The 19,716-nt window shown below is 43.3% G+C and overlaps 1 protein-coding gene across 1 annotated transcript; it reads left to right on the top strand.

The window, feature by feature from the left end:
- Positions 1 to 878: 878 nt before the first annotated feature.
- Positions 879 to 17,885, top strand: slc9a6b (solute carrier family 9 member 6b). Its single transcript, XM_037547638.1, has 16 exons — positions 879 to 1,116; positions 3,057 to 3,256; positions 3,429 to 3,506; positions 5,344 to 5,420; positions 5,509 to 5,621; positions 6,425 to 6,530; positions 9,041 to 9,182; positions 9,949 to 10,054; positions 10,582 to 10,670; positions 11,102 to 11,215; positions 12,469 to 12,580; positions 12,942 to 13,095; positions 14,028 to 14,058; positions 14,406 to 14,491; positions 16,056 to 16,161; positions 17,562 to 17,885. The coding sequence occupies exons 1-16, from the start codon at positions 879 to 881 to the stop codon at positions 17,784 to 17,786; spliced, it is 1,977 nt and encodes a 658-aa protein (XP_037403535.1). The 3' UTR covers positions 17,787 to 17,885.
- Positions 17,886 to 19,716: the final 1,831 nt, after the last annotated feature.

Below are 19,716 nucleotides of genomic sequence, written 5' to 3'. Positions count from 1 at the left end.
GTGTGGCTACCAGCCAATCCCAGCGCAGGAAGCGTGGCTACCAGCCAATCCCAGTGTGGCTACCAGCCAATCCCAGCGCAGGAAGCGTGGCTACCAGCCAATCCCAGTGCAGGAAGTGTGGCTACCAGCCAATCCCAGTGCAGGAAGCGTGGCTACCAGCCAATCCCAGTGCAGGAAGCGTGGCTACCAGCCAATCCCAGTGCAGGAAGAGTGGCTACCAGCCAATCCCAGTGTGGCTACCAGCCAATCCCAGCGCAGGAAGCGTGGCTACCAGCCAATCCCAGTGTGGCTACCAGCCAATCCCAGCGCAGGAAGCGTGGCTACCAGCCAATCCCAGTGCAGGAAGTGTGGCTACCAGCCAATCCCAGTGCAGGAAGCGTGGCTACCAGCCAATCCCAGTGCAGGAAGCGTGGCTACCAGCCAATCCCAGTGCAGGAAGAGTGGCTACCAGCCAATCCCAGTGCAGGAAGCGTGGCTACCAGTCAATCCCAGTGCAGGAAGCGTGGCTACCAGTCAATAGCTACCATCCGGCTATTCCAAAAATGGGAGCTTGTCACTATTAGCCAGAGGAGGCAGGACTCAGAGCTCATTAGGCTCAGGTGTTGGGAATACTAGCCAATGCCGACATAGGAAGTCTGTCATCATTAGCCAATAACAGCTCAGGAGGCAGGGCTTCTAGCCAATCCTGGTACAGAACACAAAGCTCCTGGCCAATGATAGTTCAGTGGGTGGAGCTACGAGGTGCTTTGAAGTTCATGGCAGAAGTTTTGACAGACTGAGTCCGAGCAGCGAGCTGAGTGAGAGAGTGGGGCGTGAGAGGGCGTGTTACAGTGTGTAAGAGTGAGTGTGAGTGTGTGTGTGTGTGTGAGTGTGTGAGGATGGCGCTGCAGGGTGTGTGTGTGTTGTCTCTGTGTGTGCTGACCGCGTGGGCTGCTGTTGAAGGCTCAGGGCTGGTGGACGCCGTGTCTGAGAGGAGAGCGGAGGAGACTCACAGACAGGGCAGCGCTGTGGCCGTGCTGTTCACTCTGCTGCTGACCACCACCATACTGACCACATGGCTCTTCAAACACCGCCGCTGCAGACTGCTGCACGAGACCGGACTGGCCATGATCTACGGTCAGACACACTTTACTACACACATATGTACGACACACAGCCAGGATACACACAGTGTCCAGAACACACTAAGACTGGACATCTCTAACATCACACAGTGATAGCTTATCATTAAAGGGGCTCCAGTGATTTTTCTAAATTCCCCGTAACTCCGTGTTTATGGTGAAATCAGAGGTTCAGATCGATTTAGTGTAAAACAGTCCGGACGTCTTTCCAGTGGTGGTGATGGGAACCAGGCGTCGCCATGACTACAACACAGATATAGACACTTTATTTACCATCCAGAACCACCAGAGAACCTACTTGAGTCTTCTGAGCTTATATGGAATGTTGATGATGGAAAACAGTGGAAAATCTGGAATAATGAGTTTTCTTTGGGGACTATTTTGCCGCACAGCGCCCTGCATGTCTCCCTCCACCATGAATGGAGTTGAAGTTCTCTAAACTCTCATAAAACAGCGTCTCAGTCATCAGGCAGTGAATTCAGAACCAGTTCATGTAGGAACTTTCTGTAGGAGCTTTTAGAGGGACATCTGGTTCCCATCACCACCACTGTGAGCGGCTCTGACTCGGCAGGTTTATCTAGAAACTGCTCTGATTACATGTAAACCATCTAATTATGCAGAGAATTTCTCTTTATGGTTAAGAGTTCTACAGACGCTCTGTTGCCTTAGTACTGAAGCCCAGTGCGTTTAGAGGGCTTTCACACTGGACCACAATCTTTATCATCATCATGATAAACTGATTCAGTACAACATGCTGTTCTGTGGCGTTTGCCGTCAGTGCTTGTAGAGACTGTTATAAAGAGAGAACATGAGTCGGTTTATCTGGATTTAACGACAGTAGCTGAATAAAGTCTCTGTGTTCACGGTTTGTGACAGTAGTTTTGAAAGACAGCACTACCGCCTCTTTTCTCTCTGATATGAGGTGTTCTGTCAAAAGTATCATGATGTTATATGTTCACCATATCGCCCAGCTCCGCTTTCCAAGGAGAGCTTAATAAGCCAAAGCAGAGAGTTCACAGAAGCGCAGTGTTTAGACTTCGGTGGACTTCCCCTCTAAAATAGTCCGTTGCTCTGCCGGTCGGTGTTGTCAGTGTAAACATCACCTCACTCAGTGTTGTGACCCTCACTGAGCGGCTCAGGTGTAAACAGGCCGTGTGCTGAATCAGGGCTGCTGCTGGGCGTTTCCATTACGGCAGATACGGTGATGAAGCTCTGACGCTGTTAGAACTTCATCACTGTAATAATATTAATAATAATTATAATAATAATCATTTTACTTATATAGCGCACTTTTCATGACAACATCAACTCAAGCTGCTTTACAGAGATACGAACAAAACTAAATCAATAAAATCATCTAAAAAGAAAAGTGATTTCTTAGGGACTCAGGGGGCTCAACCCATGATATTAATAATAATAATGATAATATTAATGATAACAGTAGTAACACACTGCAAAAAATAGCATCTTGTCCGGTAAAATGATCTTAAATCTAGCGAGTATATCCAGTGTGTCTCTGTTTGAGCTGTTTTAAGTGATTTTATTCCGTGAATTTATCTCACTACAGTAGCAGGTAGTTTAGCTTGTGTCACCAGCCAGTACAGTGAGAGAATTAGACATCAGTCCCAGCTATAGATGCTCTGTCACGAATGCGCTGCATGTATAGTTCACATACTGGATATACAGTTGTATGCAAAAGTTGGGCGCGGCCTGCTTTGTTGCATTAATGCATTATTACTGTTTATTCATCTGAATTTAACATAAAGTACGGCCTGTGCAAAAGCAAAATATCCTGTGTTGTGTTTCGCAGTAGCGACTGATATCAGATCATTATAAATTGCACTAAAATGAGCAGAAATGCGTGAAGTTTAGGCGTTTTAATGTGGTGTTTCTGTTATTTTGGCCTAATAACTCTCTCTGTGCTGCTGATCTCAGGCCTGTTGGTGGGAGTGGTCCTCCGCTTTGGTGTCCACGTCCAGCCAGACGTTATCGACGCTCCGCTGAGCTGCGTGTCCAACTCCAGTCCCCCAGCTCTGCTGCTGAACATCAGTGGACGCTTGTATGAATACACACTGAGAGGAGAGGTCAGCGACACGCAGGGACAGGACGCCCCCAACGCGGAGATACTGAGGAAGGTACCGCAGGAATCTTAGTTAATCTGGATCCGTACTCCAGGATCCGGATTAGTTCATCTGGATCCGTACTCCAGGATCCGGATTAGTTAATCTGGATCCGTAGCGGATTAAACTCGCTCCACGCCGTCGCCGTCAGGCTGTAATAACTCTCAACTGTCTTCTTCACCCTCAGGTCACTTTCGATCCGGAGGTGTTCTTTAACGTCTTACTGCCGCCAATCATATTTCACGCTGGATACAGTCTGAAGAGGGTAAAAGACTCACTCACAGCTCTGTGCAGGACCACTGGGTCCACTCTGAGGGTCAGAATCACAGCATGAGTCCGTTCAGTTCACCAAGCTTTATTATTATTGTTATTATTATTATTACAATATTTGTAATAGTGTGAGAATTTCATTTGAGTGCATACTCTATTAAAAATTATTTTAATTGATTAAAATTGACACCTTTATATATATATATTTTTTTTTTTTTGCAAAAGGGTCATTCAACAGAAACGGCCTATAAAACATATGCTTCTAAAATCTGATTGGAAAACCAAATTCACAGCTGTAGGATATTTAACACACCGCCACGTGCAAAACTTTGGGTGTCCCTGGTCAAGTGGCATGTTTTGTTGATTTTCTAAGTAAATAAGTACATAAAATGTGGCCTGTGCAAAACTCAAGGCACATTTAGTATTAATTTTAGGGTCATTCAACAGAAACGTCCACCTTCCTGTCTCTCCATAGGAGTCACCGGTGTTACTGGTCGTCATCGGTGTTCCACATAATGAAGGAAACTCCAGAGACGTTTTTAATGATCAATGCATTTAACAGAACGTCAAACCACACGCTGTCCATCAGGGAACGTCCACTAAAATATGGAATTTGATCCATTTGTGTTTCTATTGTTTCATAGTGACCTCAGAATAAAGTCGGTCACACCAGTGACGTCAGCTAGAAGCTTCATATGAGATCATGAGCTGAATGAGAAGATCTCTGAGAACTGAGAGACACAGTGGACTCACCATGAGCTTTTCTCCATAGATCCTCAGAAAACAGGTCAAAGGAGGTCGAGTGACGTCATCGGCGTGACTTTTATTTCAGAATAAGAGACGCAGTAACACCAGTGACACGACGCCTGGGGGACTTTTATTATATAGTTTATAATATTTATTTGGCGTTTGTTTCCTTTGTCATTTATTTTGTATATTCCAGAGTCGTGTTTTGATTATTGCAGTTAAAATTGCAGTAAAACATGTTTTTTACTTTAAAATACGACCCCAGCTTCACACACGACTGTGGGGACGAGCTCTTCTGTGGTGCCTGGAGTTCTAGATAATTGATTTAAAAATCAGTATTGCTAAATTGAGGCCCAGGAAGGTGTAACTGTTAAAATACCGTAATAAACTGTAACTCTGGCAAGTTTTTAGTGTATATGTCTGTAAACGCCAGGGACAGCGCAATGGACGTATCTGTAGGATGAGCCGAAGCGTAATGTAGACCAGGCTCTTCCTCTGTACACGTTGTTGAAAGTGAGCTTTATTTATAGAATAAATTCAAGGGTTCTTTGGTTAAGACAATGGTTCTACATAGAACCACAAGGACTCAAACAATCCTTTGCATAATTCAGAGGTTCTTTGCATGATGAACTCTACAGAACGATGGAGAACCAGAAAGAGTTCTTCTATTGCTGGGATGTCAAGGTTGTAATAAAAGGAGCCCTTTTGGTGCTATAAAGAACCACATACAGCACATTCTGGAGAACCATTTCATCATGTTAAGAACCATTCAAGCTCACAAAACGGTTCTACATACAACTCATGGCTCTAAATAGGACCTTTTAATCATGCAAAGGGTTCTTTGAGCGTTCATGGTTCTATATTGAGCCATTTTCTTTACCAGAGAACCTCAAGAGCCCAAAGTTGAGAACGGCTCTGCGCTCAAAGAACCCGGCATGACTCTGATGGAGATCTTTCTCGAGAACACATGTACGAACAGACTTAGGACTGCGGTGTTTTTATGCGGTTCTTTAGGAAGTGTTGGTTCTTTTCTAAGCTGTTCTTTAAGGCGGGCTGTGATGTGATTTGCTGCTGTGGCTTTTCAGAGGCACTTTTTCAGGAATCTGGGCTCCATCCTCTCCTACGCGTTTGTAGGAACTGTGATCTCCTCGTTTGTCATCGGGTGAGTGATGCACTCCACTGTTCTGAGCTGAATTCTTTACTGGTGGTCGTTGGTCAGAGAGGCTGACCGGACGCTGCGGTGTGTCCAGGGTGGTGATGTACGGCTGCGTGGCGCTGATGAGTGCGCTCGGTCATCTCGGAGGAGACTTCTTCTTCACGGATTGTCTTTTCTTCGGAGCCATAATCTCAGCGACAGACCCAGGTGAGTTCACTCCTCTTCATCACGGCCTGCTTAGCGTCCAGAGACGCTCGTCAGCAGCAGTAACTCTACAGCAGAGGGCAGAAACCTTCTGTACTAGTAACGGAAGCTGATGTAAAAGGGTTTATCGGGAGCGGTTTGGACCAGATCTGTTGCTCTAATCACCGTTAAGCTGGTGTGATTAACTACAGTGTCTTGTATTTCATGTTTTCCTCGTCATCATTTTAATAGAGTTTATTTATAAGGAATTTGCCAACAGGAAATCTGGAAACCTGGAAATTTACCAGCAGAACTTTAGTCTTTAATTTAAAAAGTTTTCATTCATATTTCATTTTGGTTTTACTTCATTTTGTAATAATGTTCTGCATCGTTTTGCGGCCTCTCTTTACGACACCGAACCATGCTGTTTTTCTCTCTGGGCACTCTTAAAAAAGACGGTTCTTTAAGGGTTCCTTAGTAAAGAAAATGTTTCTACAAAGAAACATGAACACTAAAAGAACCTTTTGCATGATTAAAGGGTTCTATGCATCATGAAAGGGTTCTATATAGCACCCAAAAGGGTTCTTCTATTGTCGCAAGCTTACCATTTTAACAATAGAAGAACTCTTTTGGTTCTATATAGAACCATCCACAGCACATTCTGCAGAACCCTGTACATTAGTAATCTGTGTTTTTTCTGTGATCTGGGCTCTTTAGTGATTGTCCTGCTCTGATGCTGTGCTTGACTGCAGTGTTAGCTGCTGGATTAGCCCTTGCTGCACAGTAGCCGATAGTTTTACCTCTGCTTTAACTGGACTGTGTTTCAGTGACCGTTCTAGCCATCTTTAACGAGCTGAGGGTGGACGTGGATCTGTACGCTCTGCTGTTCGGTGAGAGCGCGCTGAACGACGCTGTGGCCATCGTTCTCTCGTCGTGAGTTACGGTCATCACATACACCCATCGCGGTCATCACGCTCATGTTAATGGAGCGCAGAGAAGTCCAGTCAGAGTCCAGTCTGTCTGAAGAGGACTCAGATGAAAAGAAACAGCATGGATCACATGCTGGTCTAACCTGGTTAATTCTGCTCAGGTGCTGATTTAGCTGGTCACCCAACATGGTCATACTGGTTGACCAGCAACCAGCATCCAGAACCCAACACATGTCGGTTTTGCTTGTGACTATTTTCTTGTTTTTCTAGCAGGGCTCTGGTGTTTAAAGGCCACTGGCACTTTTATAGACACTCTTAAAAAGGATGGTTCTTCAAGCGTACTTTACTTAAGACAGTAGCTCTATTTAGAACCATGAACCTTTAAAGAAAACTCTGCATGCTTAAATGGTGAAATGGACAATGTGTTGTATTCTCCATCAATCTGTAGAACCATTTTGCCACGCAGAGAACCAGTTAAGCATCAAGATGGTTCTTTGAGTGTTGATGGTTCTATGTAGAACCATTGTCTTTATTAAAGAACCCGATGAACCATCTTTTTAAGAGTGTGAGGAACGTGAGTTTTGGCCAAAAAGTTGCTTGAACAAGAATATTGTTTGTTTTATATTTGCATTGTTTGTGATATACTATATAATATACTATATTTCCAAAAGTATTCGGTCGTCTGGCTTCACACACATATGAACTTGAGTGACGTCCCATTCTCAATCCATAGGGTATAATATGATGGCGGCTCACCCTTTGCAGCTATAACAGCTTCAGCTCTTCTTGGAAGGCTTTCCACAAGGGTTAGGAATGTTTATGGGAATTTCTGACCGTTCTTCCAGAAGGACATTTGTGAGGTCAGACGCTGATGTTGGACGAGAAGGCCTGGCTCACATTCTCCGCTCTAATTCATCCCAAAGGGGTTCTATGGGGTTGAGGTCAGGACTCTGTGCAGGCCAGTCAAGTTCTTCCACACCAAACTGGCTCATCCATGTCTTTATGGACCTGCTTTGTGCACTGGTGGGCAGTCATGTTGGAACAGGAAGGGGCCGTCCCCAAACTGTTCCCACAAAGTTGGGAGCATGAAATTGTCCAGAATCTCTTGGTGCTGAAGCTGTAAGAGTTCCTTTCACTGGAACTAAGGGGCCGAGCCCAACTCCTGAAAAACAGCCCCACACCATGATCCCCCCTCCACCAAACTTTACACTCGGCACAATGCAGTCAGACAAGTACCGTCTCCTGGCAACCGCCAAACCCAGACTCGTCCATCGGATTTCCAGACGGAGAAGCGTGATTGGTCACTCCAGAGAACTCGTCTCCACTGCTCTAGAGTCCAGTGGCGGCGCTTTACTCCACTGCATTCCACGCTTTGCATTGCGCTTGGTGATGTAAGGCTTGGATGCAGCTGCTCGGCCATGGAAACCCATTCCATGAAGCTCTCTACGCTGTTCTTGAGCTGATCTGAAGGCCACATGAAGTTTGGAGGTCTGTAGTGATGGACTCTGCAGAAAGTTGGTGACCTCTGCGCTCTATGCCCCTCAGCATCCGCTGACCGCTCTGTCATTTTACGTGGCCGACCACTTCGTGGCTGAGTTGCTGTCGTTCCCAATCGCTTCCACTTTGTTATAATCCCACTGACAGTGGACTGTGGAATATTTAGTAGTGAGGAAATTTCCCGACTGGACTTGCTGCACAGGTGGCGTCCGATCACGGTACCACGCTGGAATTCACTGAGCTCCTGAGAGCGACCCATTCTTTCACTAATGTCTGTAGAAGCAGTCTGCAGGCCGAGGGGCTCGGCTTTACACACCTGTGGCCACGGAAGAGACTGGAACACCTGGATTCAGTGATTTGGATGTGGCAGTGAATACTTTTGGAAATATAGTGTATATTTAGATTAATTGTTGTATTTTCTTATGCACAAAACACCAATTCTGTCTTAAAGGGGAACTCCACCCATTAAAAAGAAATTTCCCAATCCAGTGTGTGAGGTGTGATCAGAGATCCAGAGGGTTTGGTGTGAAACGGTTCAGACGTCTTTACAGTGGTGGTGATGGGAACCAGGCGTCGCCATGACTACAACACAGATATAGACACTTTATTTACCACCCAGAACCACCAGAGAACCTACACGAGTCTTCTGAGCTAATCTGGAATGTTGATGATGGAAAACAGTGGAAAATCTGGAATAATGATTGGAAAAATTTTCTTTGGGGACTATTTTGCCGCACAGCGCCCTGCATGTCTCCCTCCACCATGAATGGAGCTGAAGTTCTCTAAACTCTCATAAAACACCGTCTCAGTCATCAGGCAGTGAATTCAGAACCAGTTCATGTAGGAACTTTCTGTAGGAGCTTTTAGAGGGACGTCTGGTTCCTATCACCACCACTGTGGGCAGCTCTGACTCAGTAAATTTCTCTAGAAACCAAACAGCTCTGAATGGCTCATCCTCCTGTCTGTGTCTGTGCTGTGTATGGTTAGAAGAGACAACAGCCTGTGTGTGTGTTTCAGGTCTATAGTAGCGTATCAGCCGGTCAGCTCCAGCAGCCACTCGTTTGACGGTGGAGCCATGCTGTGGTCTCTGGGAGTGTTTCTGGGCGTCCTGAGTGGATCGTTCGCTCTCGGCACGGCAGCCGGATTCATCACCGCTCTGGTAAACAAACACAGAGCGTTGTAGAACGGTTCTCACTGCAGTCTGACGCTCAATCACAGGGCAACTAAAGCACGTGTGCTTCTCTAAAGATGTGCTGGTGTCTGTGCTGATGAGCCTGATTAGAAATACATAAACTCATTACTGATCAATAATGAAGCCCGTAAGCTCTAAGGGTCTCTGTGGGACTCTACAGTTCAGTTTCTCACGCTCACAACTACAGAACCTAGTGAATAATCAACCGATTCATAGATACTGAGTCATTTATATCAGATACAGTAGAAACTGAGCCATTTGTAGCAGATATCGAGTAATTAATAGTAGATGCTCAATCATTTATTGTAGATTGAATGATTACTGAATAATTCATCATAGATACCAAACAAATCATAGAAAATACCAAGTAATTCATAGCAAGTAACAAATAATTCATAGTAGGTATTAAATAATAGAATGAGTTAAGTATTAAATAATGAAATAATCAAAAGACGAGCCTGCATTTTAAAGATTTTAACCTTACAATGAATTTAAACTCACTTTAAGGGTCTATAAAAGCTTTTAAAATCATTTTTAACTGATTAGCTGTTTCATGATTTGGTCTCTGTGTGAATTTGAAGTCTGTTTCTGAGTCAGTGACCTGCTGAACGGTAGGTGAGGGAATGATGGTCTGTGGGGGAAATACTTAATGAGTGTGTGTGTGTGTGTGTGTGTGTGTGTGTGTGTGTGTGTGTGTGTGTGTGTGTGTGCGTGTGTGTGTGTGTGTGTTTAGGTGACAAAGCTGACCCGTTTGAGGGATTTCCCCCTGCTGGAAACCTCTCTGTTCTTTCTCATGTCCTGGAGCACCTTCCTATTTGCAGAGGCCTGCAGCATCACTGGTACCCAGTAATAGAATAATGAAAGAATAATGTGTATTAACAGTATGAAATATGCATGTATATCAGCTTGAACACACCGACTCACCTAACAGTTTGTTTTTATTTTTGTAGTTTTTGTCATATGACATTACACCAGTAGAGGCCTTCTAACAGCAGGGCTGTGTAAACTCCGCCCTCCCTCGTCACAGCACAGCTGATTGGCTGAAATACATTAACGAGGATAGATATTCAACTAATTTACTTTAAACAGAAAACACACAGTAACTACGATGATATAATGATTATTGTTCCAGCTCTACATCTGTCAGCTCTACATCTGTCAGCTCTACATCTGTCAGCTCTACATTTCTATAAAGTCTGTTTAGAAAGTCTATAAAAAGTGCTTGTTTAAAAAAAAATCCAAGTAGAAGCTTTTAGATTGAAATTACTTTATGAATACTGACATACAATGAAGTGTGTTTAAACTTTTGAATGGTTCTGTAAATGTGTGTGTGTGTGTGTGTGTGTGTGTGTGTGTGTGTGTGCAGGTGTGGTAGCTGTGCTGTTCTGTGGAATCACTCAGGCTCACTACACTCACAGTAACCTGTCAGCAGAATCTAAAAAACGAACCAGAGAGGTAAAACACACACACACACACACACACACACACACACACACACACACACACACTTTCTAAAGACTGCTGCAGCCGTCTAAAGGCCTCCATACACTGCCTAAAGACTGCCATACACCGTCTAAAGACTACTACAGTTGTCTAAGGGTGGTCACACACCGTCTAACCACTTCTGCAGTAATGAGTTTATCATGTTAGGAGCATGTGTGGCTAGGCTAATAACATCAGCTGTTTCTCCGTGTAAACGTTAATCCGTGTGTCCTGTGATGGATGTGTGGTCTGGGTCTAATAGGGACAGTAACTGTAAGACGCTGAGAGGTGTTCTGTGTTTTCCTCACGCTGTATCTGTGTGACGTTGTAGTGCGGAGTGTTTAACGTGCTGCTTTGTTGTGAAATGTTCTGCTCTGTGATCTGTGGCTGTTTTTCTCCTCCAGCTGTTTGAGCTGCTGAACTTTCTAGCTGAGAGCTTCATCTTCTCCTACATGGGTCTCACTCTGTTCTCCTTCCAGCACCACGTCTTTAATCCCGTCTTCATCAGCGGGGCCTTCGTATCCTTCATATACAGCGGCGCGGTTCTGCTGCACTCCACTCGGCTGTGAAACCTGATAGAAAATCGGTTCTAAGCTTTTTCAGAAAGGGTGAATCAACAGTCATTTAGACAGTTGAAAAATATTGAGATCTACATTTTAAAGCTCCCTGTCCTACACTGGGTTCTGTACAGGTCACTCCTGATGGTTCTACAAGGGTCCTTTCGTGCACATAATGGTTCTTTACAGAACCATGAATGCGTAAATGGCTCTCTGCATAGTGAAATGTTCTTCAGATTGATGGAGAATATGTATATGGTTCTGTGAAGTACCAAAAAGGGTTCTGCTATAGTTACAATGTCAAGCCTGTCACAACAGCAGAACCCTTTGTGCTGCTATATAGAACCAAATGCTTAGTAAGGTATGGGAATGAGATAATTAAGCCTTGACCACAGCTTAATAAGTCATGAACTCATTCCTACGCCTTGCAATCATCTTGTTTCTATGCTTTAGCAAGTCATGGCCATGCAGTTTCAGTGGAAGCGTACGACGGTGATTTCCTCACCTCAAACAATTTACTGAAGCAAAAGCCGACAGCAGTGGTGGGTAAACCCCAATAAACAGTCTCAGTGTCTCAGTGACTCGTCACGCGACCTTCAGCATCAACTACAGCTTCACAGCGACGTCTCCTGCTGTTCACCAGTCGACTCGTCTGCTGAGGCACCGCGTCCCACTCTTCTTGAAGGACGGCCCTCAGGTCATTGAGGTTCTGGGGTACAGAGTTACGAGCCTCTACGCGGCGACTCAGCTGATCCCATAGGTTTTCCTCGATGAGCTGGAGCATCGTCGTCCATGAAGATGAAATGAGGCCTGTGTTGTTCATGCAGAGGCACAGTGACTGGATTAATGACGTCATTCAGTAGTTTGGGCCACTGGGTCACTGCACCACTCACAGTGTAGGGCAGTTCTGTATTGACTGGACACACCTGCCCACACTGTAACACCACCACCACCACCACCACCACCTCGCCGTTAAGCTCCTTGTTAGAGAACAGCAAGCTATGCAGAAAGTACTGAAACACTGAACAGCTGGACAGGCGCATTAAGTTCACCTGTAAAGGTTAGAGTGCATTTTAGGTTGATCCTATTTTCCTATCCCCAAATTTCACCTGAAAGCCAAATATCCCTGATTTTTGTGAGTAGTGTATGTAGTCCACAATGCTGTATGAAGCTGTTCATATTCGTACTTTCCCTGACCGCCTCCTCCCGCTCAGCTGGCTATGTTCCTCGGCAGAGCCGCTAATATCTACCCGCTGTCCTTCCTGCTCAACCTCGGCCGCTCCAACCGCATCAGCTCCAACTTCCAGCACGTCATGATGTTCGCAGGTAAGCCTGCCGCCAGTGAAATTCCCATTAGATTTCCATTCTTCATGGACAGATTCGAGTCTTCTTACATTTTTCTGTTTGTTTTGCCATCAAAAAAATGACAAAACAGCATAAATGTAAAAGATTTTCTCTTTCATGCGACGCTGAAACACACAGCAGCAACTCCGATCACAGTAAAGGCTCTTCTCCTCTGTTCACTAACACTAATGTGGTCGTTGGAGGTTTAGGACCTGCGCTGACCGCACACTTTCTCTGCTTGTGTCAGTGAGAAATCGTTCATAAACGACAGCCTGATCGTCTCTGTAGCAGAAATAACTGCAGCGTCTAAGGGTTAATATTATTGTGACCTTTGACCTCTCAGGGCTGCGGGGGGCGATGGCCTTTGCCCTGTCCATCAGAGACACGTCCACTTACGCCAGACAGATGATGTTCTCCACCACGCTCCTCATCGTCTTCTTCACTGTGTGGGTGTTTGGGGGCGGCACCACTCCAGTACTGAGCTACATGAATATCAGGTACACTCATATATACACAATCACACAAATGCATTTAAATTTGGCTAAAAAGTCCATAATAATAATAATAATAATAATAATAATACTTAAGGAATGTTGTAATCAGTTACAGTAAAGTTTGATGTTCTAAATAAACAGCTGTCAACATCTACAGACAGTGACTCTAAAGACTCTAAATGACATTTGATGTGAAAGCTGTGAGAGGAGTTCGGCTTTGGCTGACATCCTCGAATAAAACGTCCTGGTTTTATCCAGTTCACAGTTTCTTTACTGCAGTATTTTCCTCTAATCTTACTAGTTGCTTCAGTTTCGGAGTCTCTCTCACTGATAGATACACATTAAACACTCCGGATCGTTTACACTGATTCGTTCACTCCGGATCGTTTACACTGATACGTTCACTCTGGATCATTCACACTGATTCGTTCACTCTGGTTCATTCACACTGATTCGTTCACTCTGGTTCATTCACACTGATTCGTTCACTCTGGTTCATTCACACTGATTCGTTCACTCTGGTTCATTCACACTGATTCGTTCACTCTGTTCATTCACACTGATTCGTTCACTCTGGATCATTCACACTGATTCGTTCACTCTGGTTCATTCACACTGATTCGTTCACTCTGGTTCATTCACACTGATTCGTTCACTCTGGTTCATTCACACTGATTCGTTCACTCTGGTTCATTCACACTGATTCGTTCACTCTGGTTTATTCCAGTGGCTCATTTGTGCTGGTCTGCTAACTGGTTTGTTCGCTTTGGTTAGTTCATTCACACCGTTTGATTCATTGGTTGATCTGAAAGTTCTCCTTCATTCACACTGATCTGTGTGTGTGTGTGTGTGTGTGTGTTGAGGGAGTTTACCGTCTGCAGTGTCTGTGTTTGTTTGTAATCTGTTCCGTGTGGCTGTGTGTGTTTTCTGTTCAGAGTGGGCGTCGAGGAAGACCAGGAGGACAGTGTGAGTATCAGCAGATCAGACATGGCTCATCCTGTAAACACCTGCTGTTTACTGTAAAGCTCTGCATCATTACAGCATCAGTGTGTCAGAGCTACACACGGCTGTTCCAAAGGAATCACTCGTCTTATTGTGTAATGTACATATTTAGATTTAGAAGATTTATTTATGATAATCCATAATTTAAATGTTTTATTTTGGGAACAACAAGAAGGTAATAGATGAAAATAAGAAATTATTAAATGATTAAAAAAGAATAAATGGTCATTATTTACAGTCATTTTTGTTAACATGAATCTCTCCCTCTCTCTCTCTCTCTCTCTCTCTCTCTCTCTCTCTCTCTCTCTCAGGGTACAGAGGTGGACGAGGTGGTCAGTAGAAGCTACAGTCAGGACTCTGCCTGGCCAATCAGACTGTGGTACACATTCGACCACAAGTATCTTTCAGTGACTGAATATACAAATACAGTCAAATACAATCAGCATCATTCGGCAGTGCTGTATGATATCAATCAATCAATCAATCAATCATTATTTAACTGCGGAGAACATTGAGGGTGAGCCTCATTTACAGTGCTGCCGAGTTGATGCAGGAAAAAGGGACTGATAACGGAACAAAACCTTGTATCTCCACTTTTGTTGTTTTCCCGTTTTTGACCCAATTTGAAAACGCCCGTTCTTTACATTGTGTGTAAATTTCACTGAAAGAAATGACCTAAAACGAGTTGTAAAAAATTTTGGTTCCATTGACTTCCATTAAAAGTTGAGTATGTTTTTTCATTCTCCTGTAGAGTTACCATTTTGGAGATACGAGGTTTTCTTCTGACAGCCGCAATATCAAACAATAAAAGTACATTTAATAATAAAAATGACTCAGATCAGATGATGATAAAATAATCATAATTAAAACAATAATGATAAATAAATAAGTAAATGTGAAATTAAGTGTAAAGTGAATTCTCTGAGCTGCAGACCTTTTTTTAACTGCTTCACTCACGACGACTGACACGACTCTGAGAAATGTGAATAATATCAAAAAGATCATTTTAGACGATTAAATCATTTTCATGCACACTGAACCCCGTTCAGCACATCTGCTCCAGCTCACGGTGGCCTTCATTAACTAAGCTGATTAAAGTGCAGTGAAGCAGGTGTAGACAGTAGAGGGCGCTCCTGTGTAGCACAAAAGTGCAGTGTGCCACAGTAGATGTTCAGTTACTCCAGGCCTCTACAACTAAACTCTGTTAACCTTCACATCTGCTTCTTATTAGCCAATAACACTGACTCTGTGGTTAGACTTATAAATGACTGCTGGACGGTTTATAAAGAGTCCGTAAGAATGAGATTTAAAGTGGAATTCCATCATTTCCATTGGAATTCCTGCATAACTTAATGGTTAAGATGTAAACAGAGCGGTTTGGTGTGAAACGCTCTGTTCTAGATAACCTTACTGAGTCAGAATAGTGATAGGTGATAGGAACCAGACGTCCCTCTAAAAGCTCCTCACAGTGGTGGTGATGGGAACCAGACGTCCCTCTAAAAGCTCCTACAGAAAGTTCCTACATGAACTGGTTCTGAATTCACTGCCTGATGACTGAGACGCTGTTTTATGAGAGTTTAGAGAACTTCAACTCCATTCATGGTGGAGGGAGACATGCAGGGCGCTGTGCGGCAAAATAGTCCCCAAAGAAAACTCATTATTCCAGATTTTCCACTGTTTTCCATCATCAACATTCCATATAAGCTCAGAAAACTCGTGTAGGCTCTCTTGTGGTTCTGGATGGTAAATAAATGTGTTTACATCTTAATCATGGTGAAATCTCCCTTTAGGAGAGTATAATTAAATAAAAGAATGAAGTGTTTTTGTACATAATGAAGCCGTTTGTTTACTTTTCCCCTAAGGACAAACTAAAATCAAGCCTTTACATATGGAATATAGTCTAGTGTGCTGTTGTACACTGACTGTGTGATGTGAGAGTAGATTGACCTTGACCTGTTCAGCTATCTGAAGCCCCTCTTGACCCACAGTGGTCCTCCGCTCATTAAGACTCTACCTGCCTGCTGCTCACCTTTAGCTCGCTGCCTCACCAGCTCTCAGGACTACCAGGTAAAAAACACACACCTGTATCCTGCCAGGAGGTGTCTGGTGTCTGAAATTTTAGCACTGGAGCTATGATGCTAATATAGTTAACAAGCAATGGAAGCATATTAGCAACAACAAGCACTTTTTAAATGAAACAGTAGAAGCCGTATCGCCCCCTACGCTTCCTGTAGTGTATTACAGTCTGTCAGAGCGACTGTGTGGATCATATGAACATTATAGAGCTTTTTAAATGAAACAGTAGAAGCCGTATCGCCCCCTACGCTTCCTGTAGTGTATTACAGTCTGTCAGAGCGACTGTGTGGATCATATGAACATTATAGAGCTTTTTAAATGAAACAGTAGAAGCCGTATCGCCCCCTACGCTTCCTGTAGTGTATTACAGTCTGTCAGAGCGACTGTGTGGATCATATGAACATTATAGAGCTTTTTAAATGAAACAGTAGAAGCCGTATCGCCCCCTACGCTTCCTGTAGTGTATTACAGTCTGTCAGAGCGACTGTGTGGATCATATGAACATTATAGAGCTTTTTAAATGAAACAGTAGAAGCCGTATCGCCCCCTACGCTTCCTGTAGTGTATTACAGTCTGTCAGAGCGACTGTGTGGATCATATGAACATTATAGAGCTTTTTAAATGAAACAGTAGAAGCCGTATCGCCCCCTACGCTTCCTGTAGTGTATTACAGTCTGTCAGAGCGACTGTGTGGATCATATGAACATTATAGAGCTTTTTAAATGAAGCAGTAGAAGCCGTATCGCCCCCTACGCTTCCTGTAGTGTATTACAGTCTGTCAGAGCGACTGTGTGGATCATATGAACATTATAGAGCTTTTTAAATGAAACAGTAGAAGCCGTATCGCCCCCTACGCTTCCTGTAGTGTATTACAGTCTGTCAGAGCGACTGTGTGGATCATAAGAACATTATAGAGCTTTTTAAATGAAACAGTAGAAGCCGTATCGCCCCCTACGCTTCCTGTAGTGTATTACAGTCTGTCAGAGTGACTGTGTGGATCATATGAACATTATAGAGCTTTTTAAATGAAACAGTAGAAGCCGTATCGCCCCCTACGCTTCCTGTAGTGTATTACAGTCTGTCAGAGCGACTGTGTGGATCATATGAACATTATAGAGCTTTTTAAATGAAACAGTAGAAGCCGTATCGCCCCCTACGCTTCCTGTAGTGTATTACAGTCTGTCAGAGCGACTGTGTGGATCATTATAAAGTGTTAGAGAGTTACTAATTAACAGTATTAGCTTCATTAGCCTCGTAGCTCCAGTGCTAAACTTCAGACCACAAACACGTCTGGATTGATGGGGAAATAATTTTTGGCTGAATAGTCGTTTTAATGGTCAGGTGGTTTGTGCTGGGGTAGTAACTGAGGAATCTTGTGTTGTCCACTGCAGAATGTCCACCAGCCGCAGAACGAAGACTCAGAGCTGATTCTGAATGAAGCATCCAGTCTGCTCTACAGTGACCTGCTGATCAGCACTGATGACCTCCATCACCCCTCAGCTGGTCAGCCTGAGAAGACAGAGGACACATTGCTGGCTTTACCCACTGAAGAGCCTTTGCGACCTTTGATCCCTCTAACCCCTCCCATCTCTGAGGCACTTCGCAACAGACTGTGAGGAGCTCCTAGCAGAAAGATCAACACACCTGTTCAACAAATGTTACTATAATGCACCTGAACCAACTCATTAACATGTCCAGGCTCCGCCCACAAATATGTTCCTTCCTAAATACTGATGGACAAACTTTACAGAAAGCTGGTAAGAATCCCATAAAACCTAAAGAGGAACTGTAGAACAGACTCGGTTTATATCACAATACCTACATTTAGAGTCGGTTATTCATTCAGTCTAATGAGAAACTGTAGAACGGACTCGGTTTATATCACAATACCTACATTTAGAGTCGGTTATTCATTCAGCCTAATGAGAAACTGTAGAACGGACTCGGTTTATATCACAATACCTACATTTAGAGCCGGTTATTCATTCAGTCTAATGAGAAACTGTAGAACGGACTCGGTTTATATCACAATACCTACATTTAGAGTCGGTTATTCATTCAGCCTAATGAGAAACTGTAGAACGGACTTGGTTTATATCACAATACCTACATTTAGAGTCGGTTATTCATTCAGTCTAATGAGAAACTGTAGAACGGACTCGGTTTATATCACAATACCTACATTTAGAGTCGGTTATTCATTCAGTCTAATGAGAAACTGTAGAACGGACTCGGTTTATATCACAATACCTACATTTAGAGTCGGTTATTCATTCAGTCTAATGAGAAACTGTAGAACGGACTCGGTTTATATCACAATACCTACATTTAGAGTCGGTTATTCATTCAGTCTAATGAGAAACTGTAGAACGGACTCGGTTTATATCACAATACCTACATTTAGAGTCGGTTATTCATTCAGTCTAATGAGAAACTGTAGAACGGACTCGGTTTATATCACAATACCTACATTTAGAGTCGGTTATTCATTCAGTCTAATGAGAAACTGTAGAACGGACTCGGTTTATATCACAATACCTACATTTAGAGTCGGTTATTCATTCAGTCTAATGAGAAACTGTAGAACAGACTGGGTTTATATCACAATACCTACATTTAGAGTCGGTTATTCATTCAGCCTAATGAGAAACTGTAGAACAGAATCGGTTTATATCACAATACCTACATTTAGAGTCGGTTATTCATTCAGTCTAATGAGAAACTGTAGAACAGACTCGGTTTATATCACAATACCTACATTTAGAGTCGGATATTCATTCAGTCTAATGAGAAACTGTAGAACGGACTCGGTTTATATCACAATACCTACATTTAGAGTCGGTTATTCATTCAGCCTAATGAGAAACTGTAGAACAGACTCGGTTTATATCACAATACCTACATTTAGAGTCGGTTATTCATTCAGCCTAATGAGAAACTGTAGAACAGAATCGGTTTATATCACAATACCTACATTTAGAGTCGGTTATTCATTCAGTCTAATGAGAAACTGTAGAACAGACTCGGTTTATATCACAATACCTACATTTAGAGTCGGTTATTCATTCAGTCTAACGGGAAACTGTAGAACGGACTCGGTTTATATCACAATACCTACATTTAGAGTCGGCTATTCATTCAGCCTAATGAGAAACTGTAGAACGGACTCGGTTTATATCACAATACCTACATTTAGAGTCGGTTATTCATTCAGCCTAACGAGAAACTGTAGAACGGACTCGGTTTATATCACAATACCTACATTTAGAGCCGGTTATTCATTCAGTCTAATGAGAAACTGTAGAACGGACTCGGTTTATATCACAATACCTACATTTAGAGTCGGTTATTCATTCAGCCTAATGAGAAACTGTAGAACGGACTCGGTTTATATCACAATACCTACATTTAGAGTCGGTTATTCATTCAGTCTAATGAGAAACTGTAGAACGGACTCGGTTTATATCACAATACCTACATTTAGAGTCGGTTATTCATTCAGTCTAATGAGAAACTGTAGAACGGACTCGGTTTATATCACAATAC

This window comes from Pygocentrus nattereri, chromosome 18 (assembly GCF_015220715.1).
Source record: "Pygocentrus nattereri isolate fPygNat1 chromosome 18, fPygNat1.pri, whole genome shotgun sequence".
In the NCBI taxonomy this organism is placed as follows: Eukaryota; Metazoa; Chordata; class Actinopteri; order Characiformes; family Serrasalmidae; genus Pygocentrus; species Pygocentrus nattereri.
Note: the sequence above shows the minus strand (reverse complement) of the source record. Positions and strands in the feature narration are given on the sequence as shown.

Excerpts from the sequence above, each read along its gene's own strand:
- slc9a6b (XM_037547638.1), top strand. The coding sequence starts at position 879 with ATGGCGCTGCAGGGTGTGTGTGTGTTGTCTCTGTGTGTGCTGACCGCG. Across the intron at positions 13,096-14,027 it reads CTGAGCTACATGAATATCAG|AGTGGGCGTCGAGGAAGACC; the intron begins GTACACTCATAT and ends TTTTCTGTTCAG. Across the intron at positions 16,162-17,561 it reads CCAGCTCTCAGGACTACCAG|AATGTCCACCAGCCGCAGAA; the intron begins GTAAAAAACACA and ends TGTCCACTGCAG.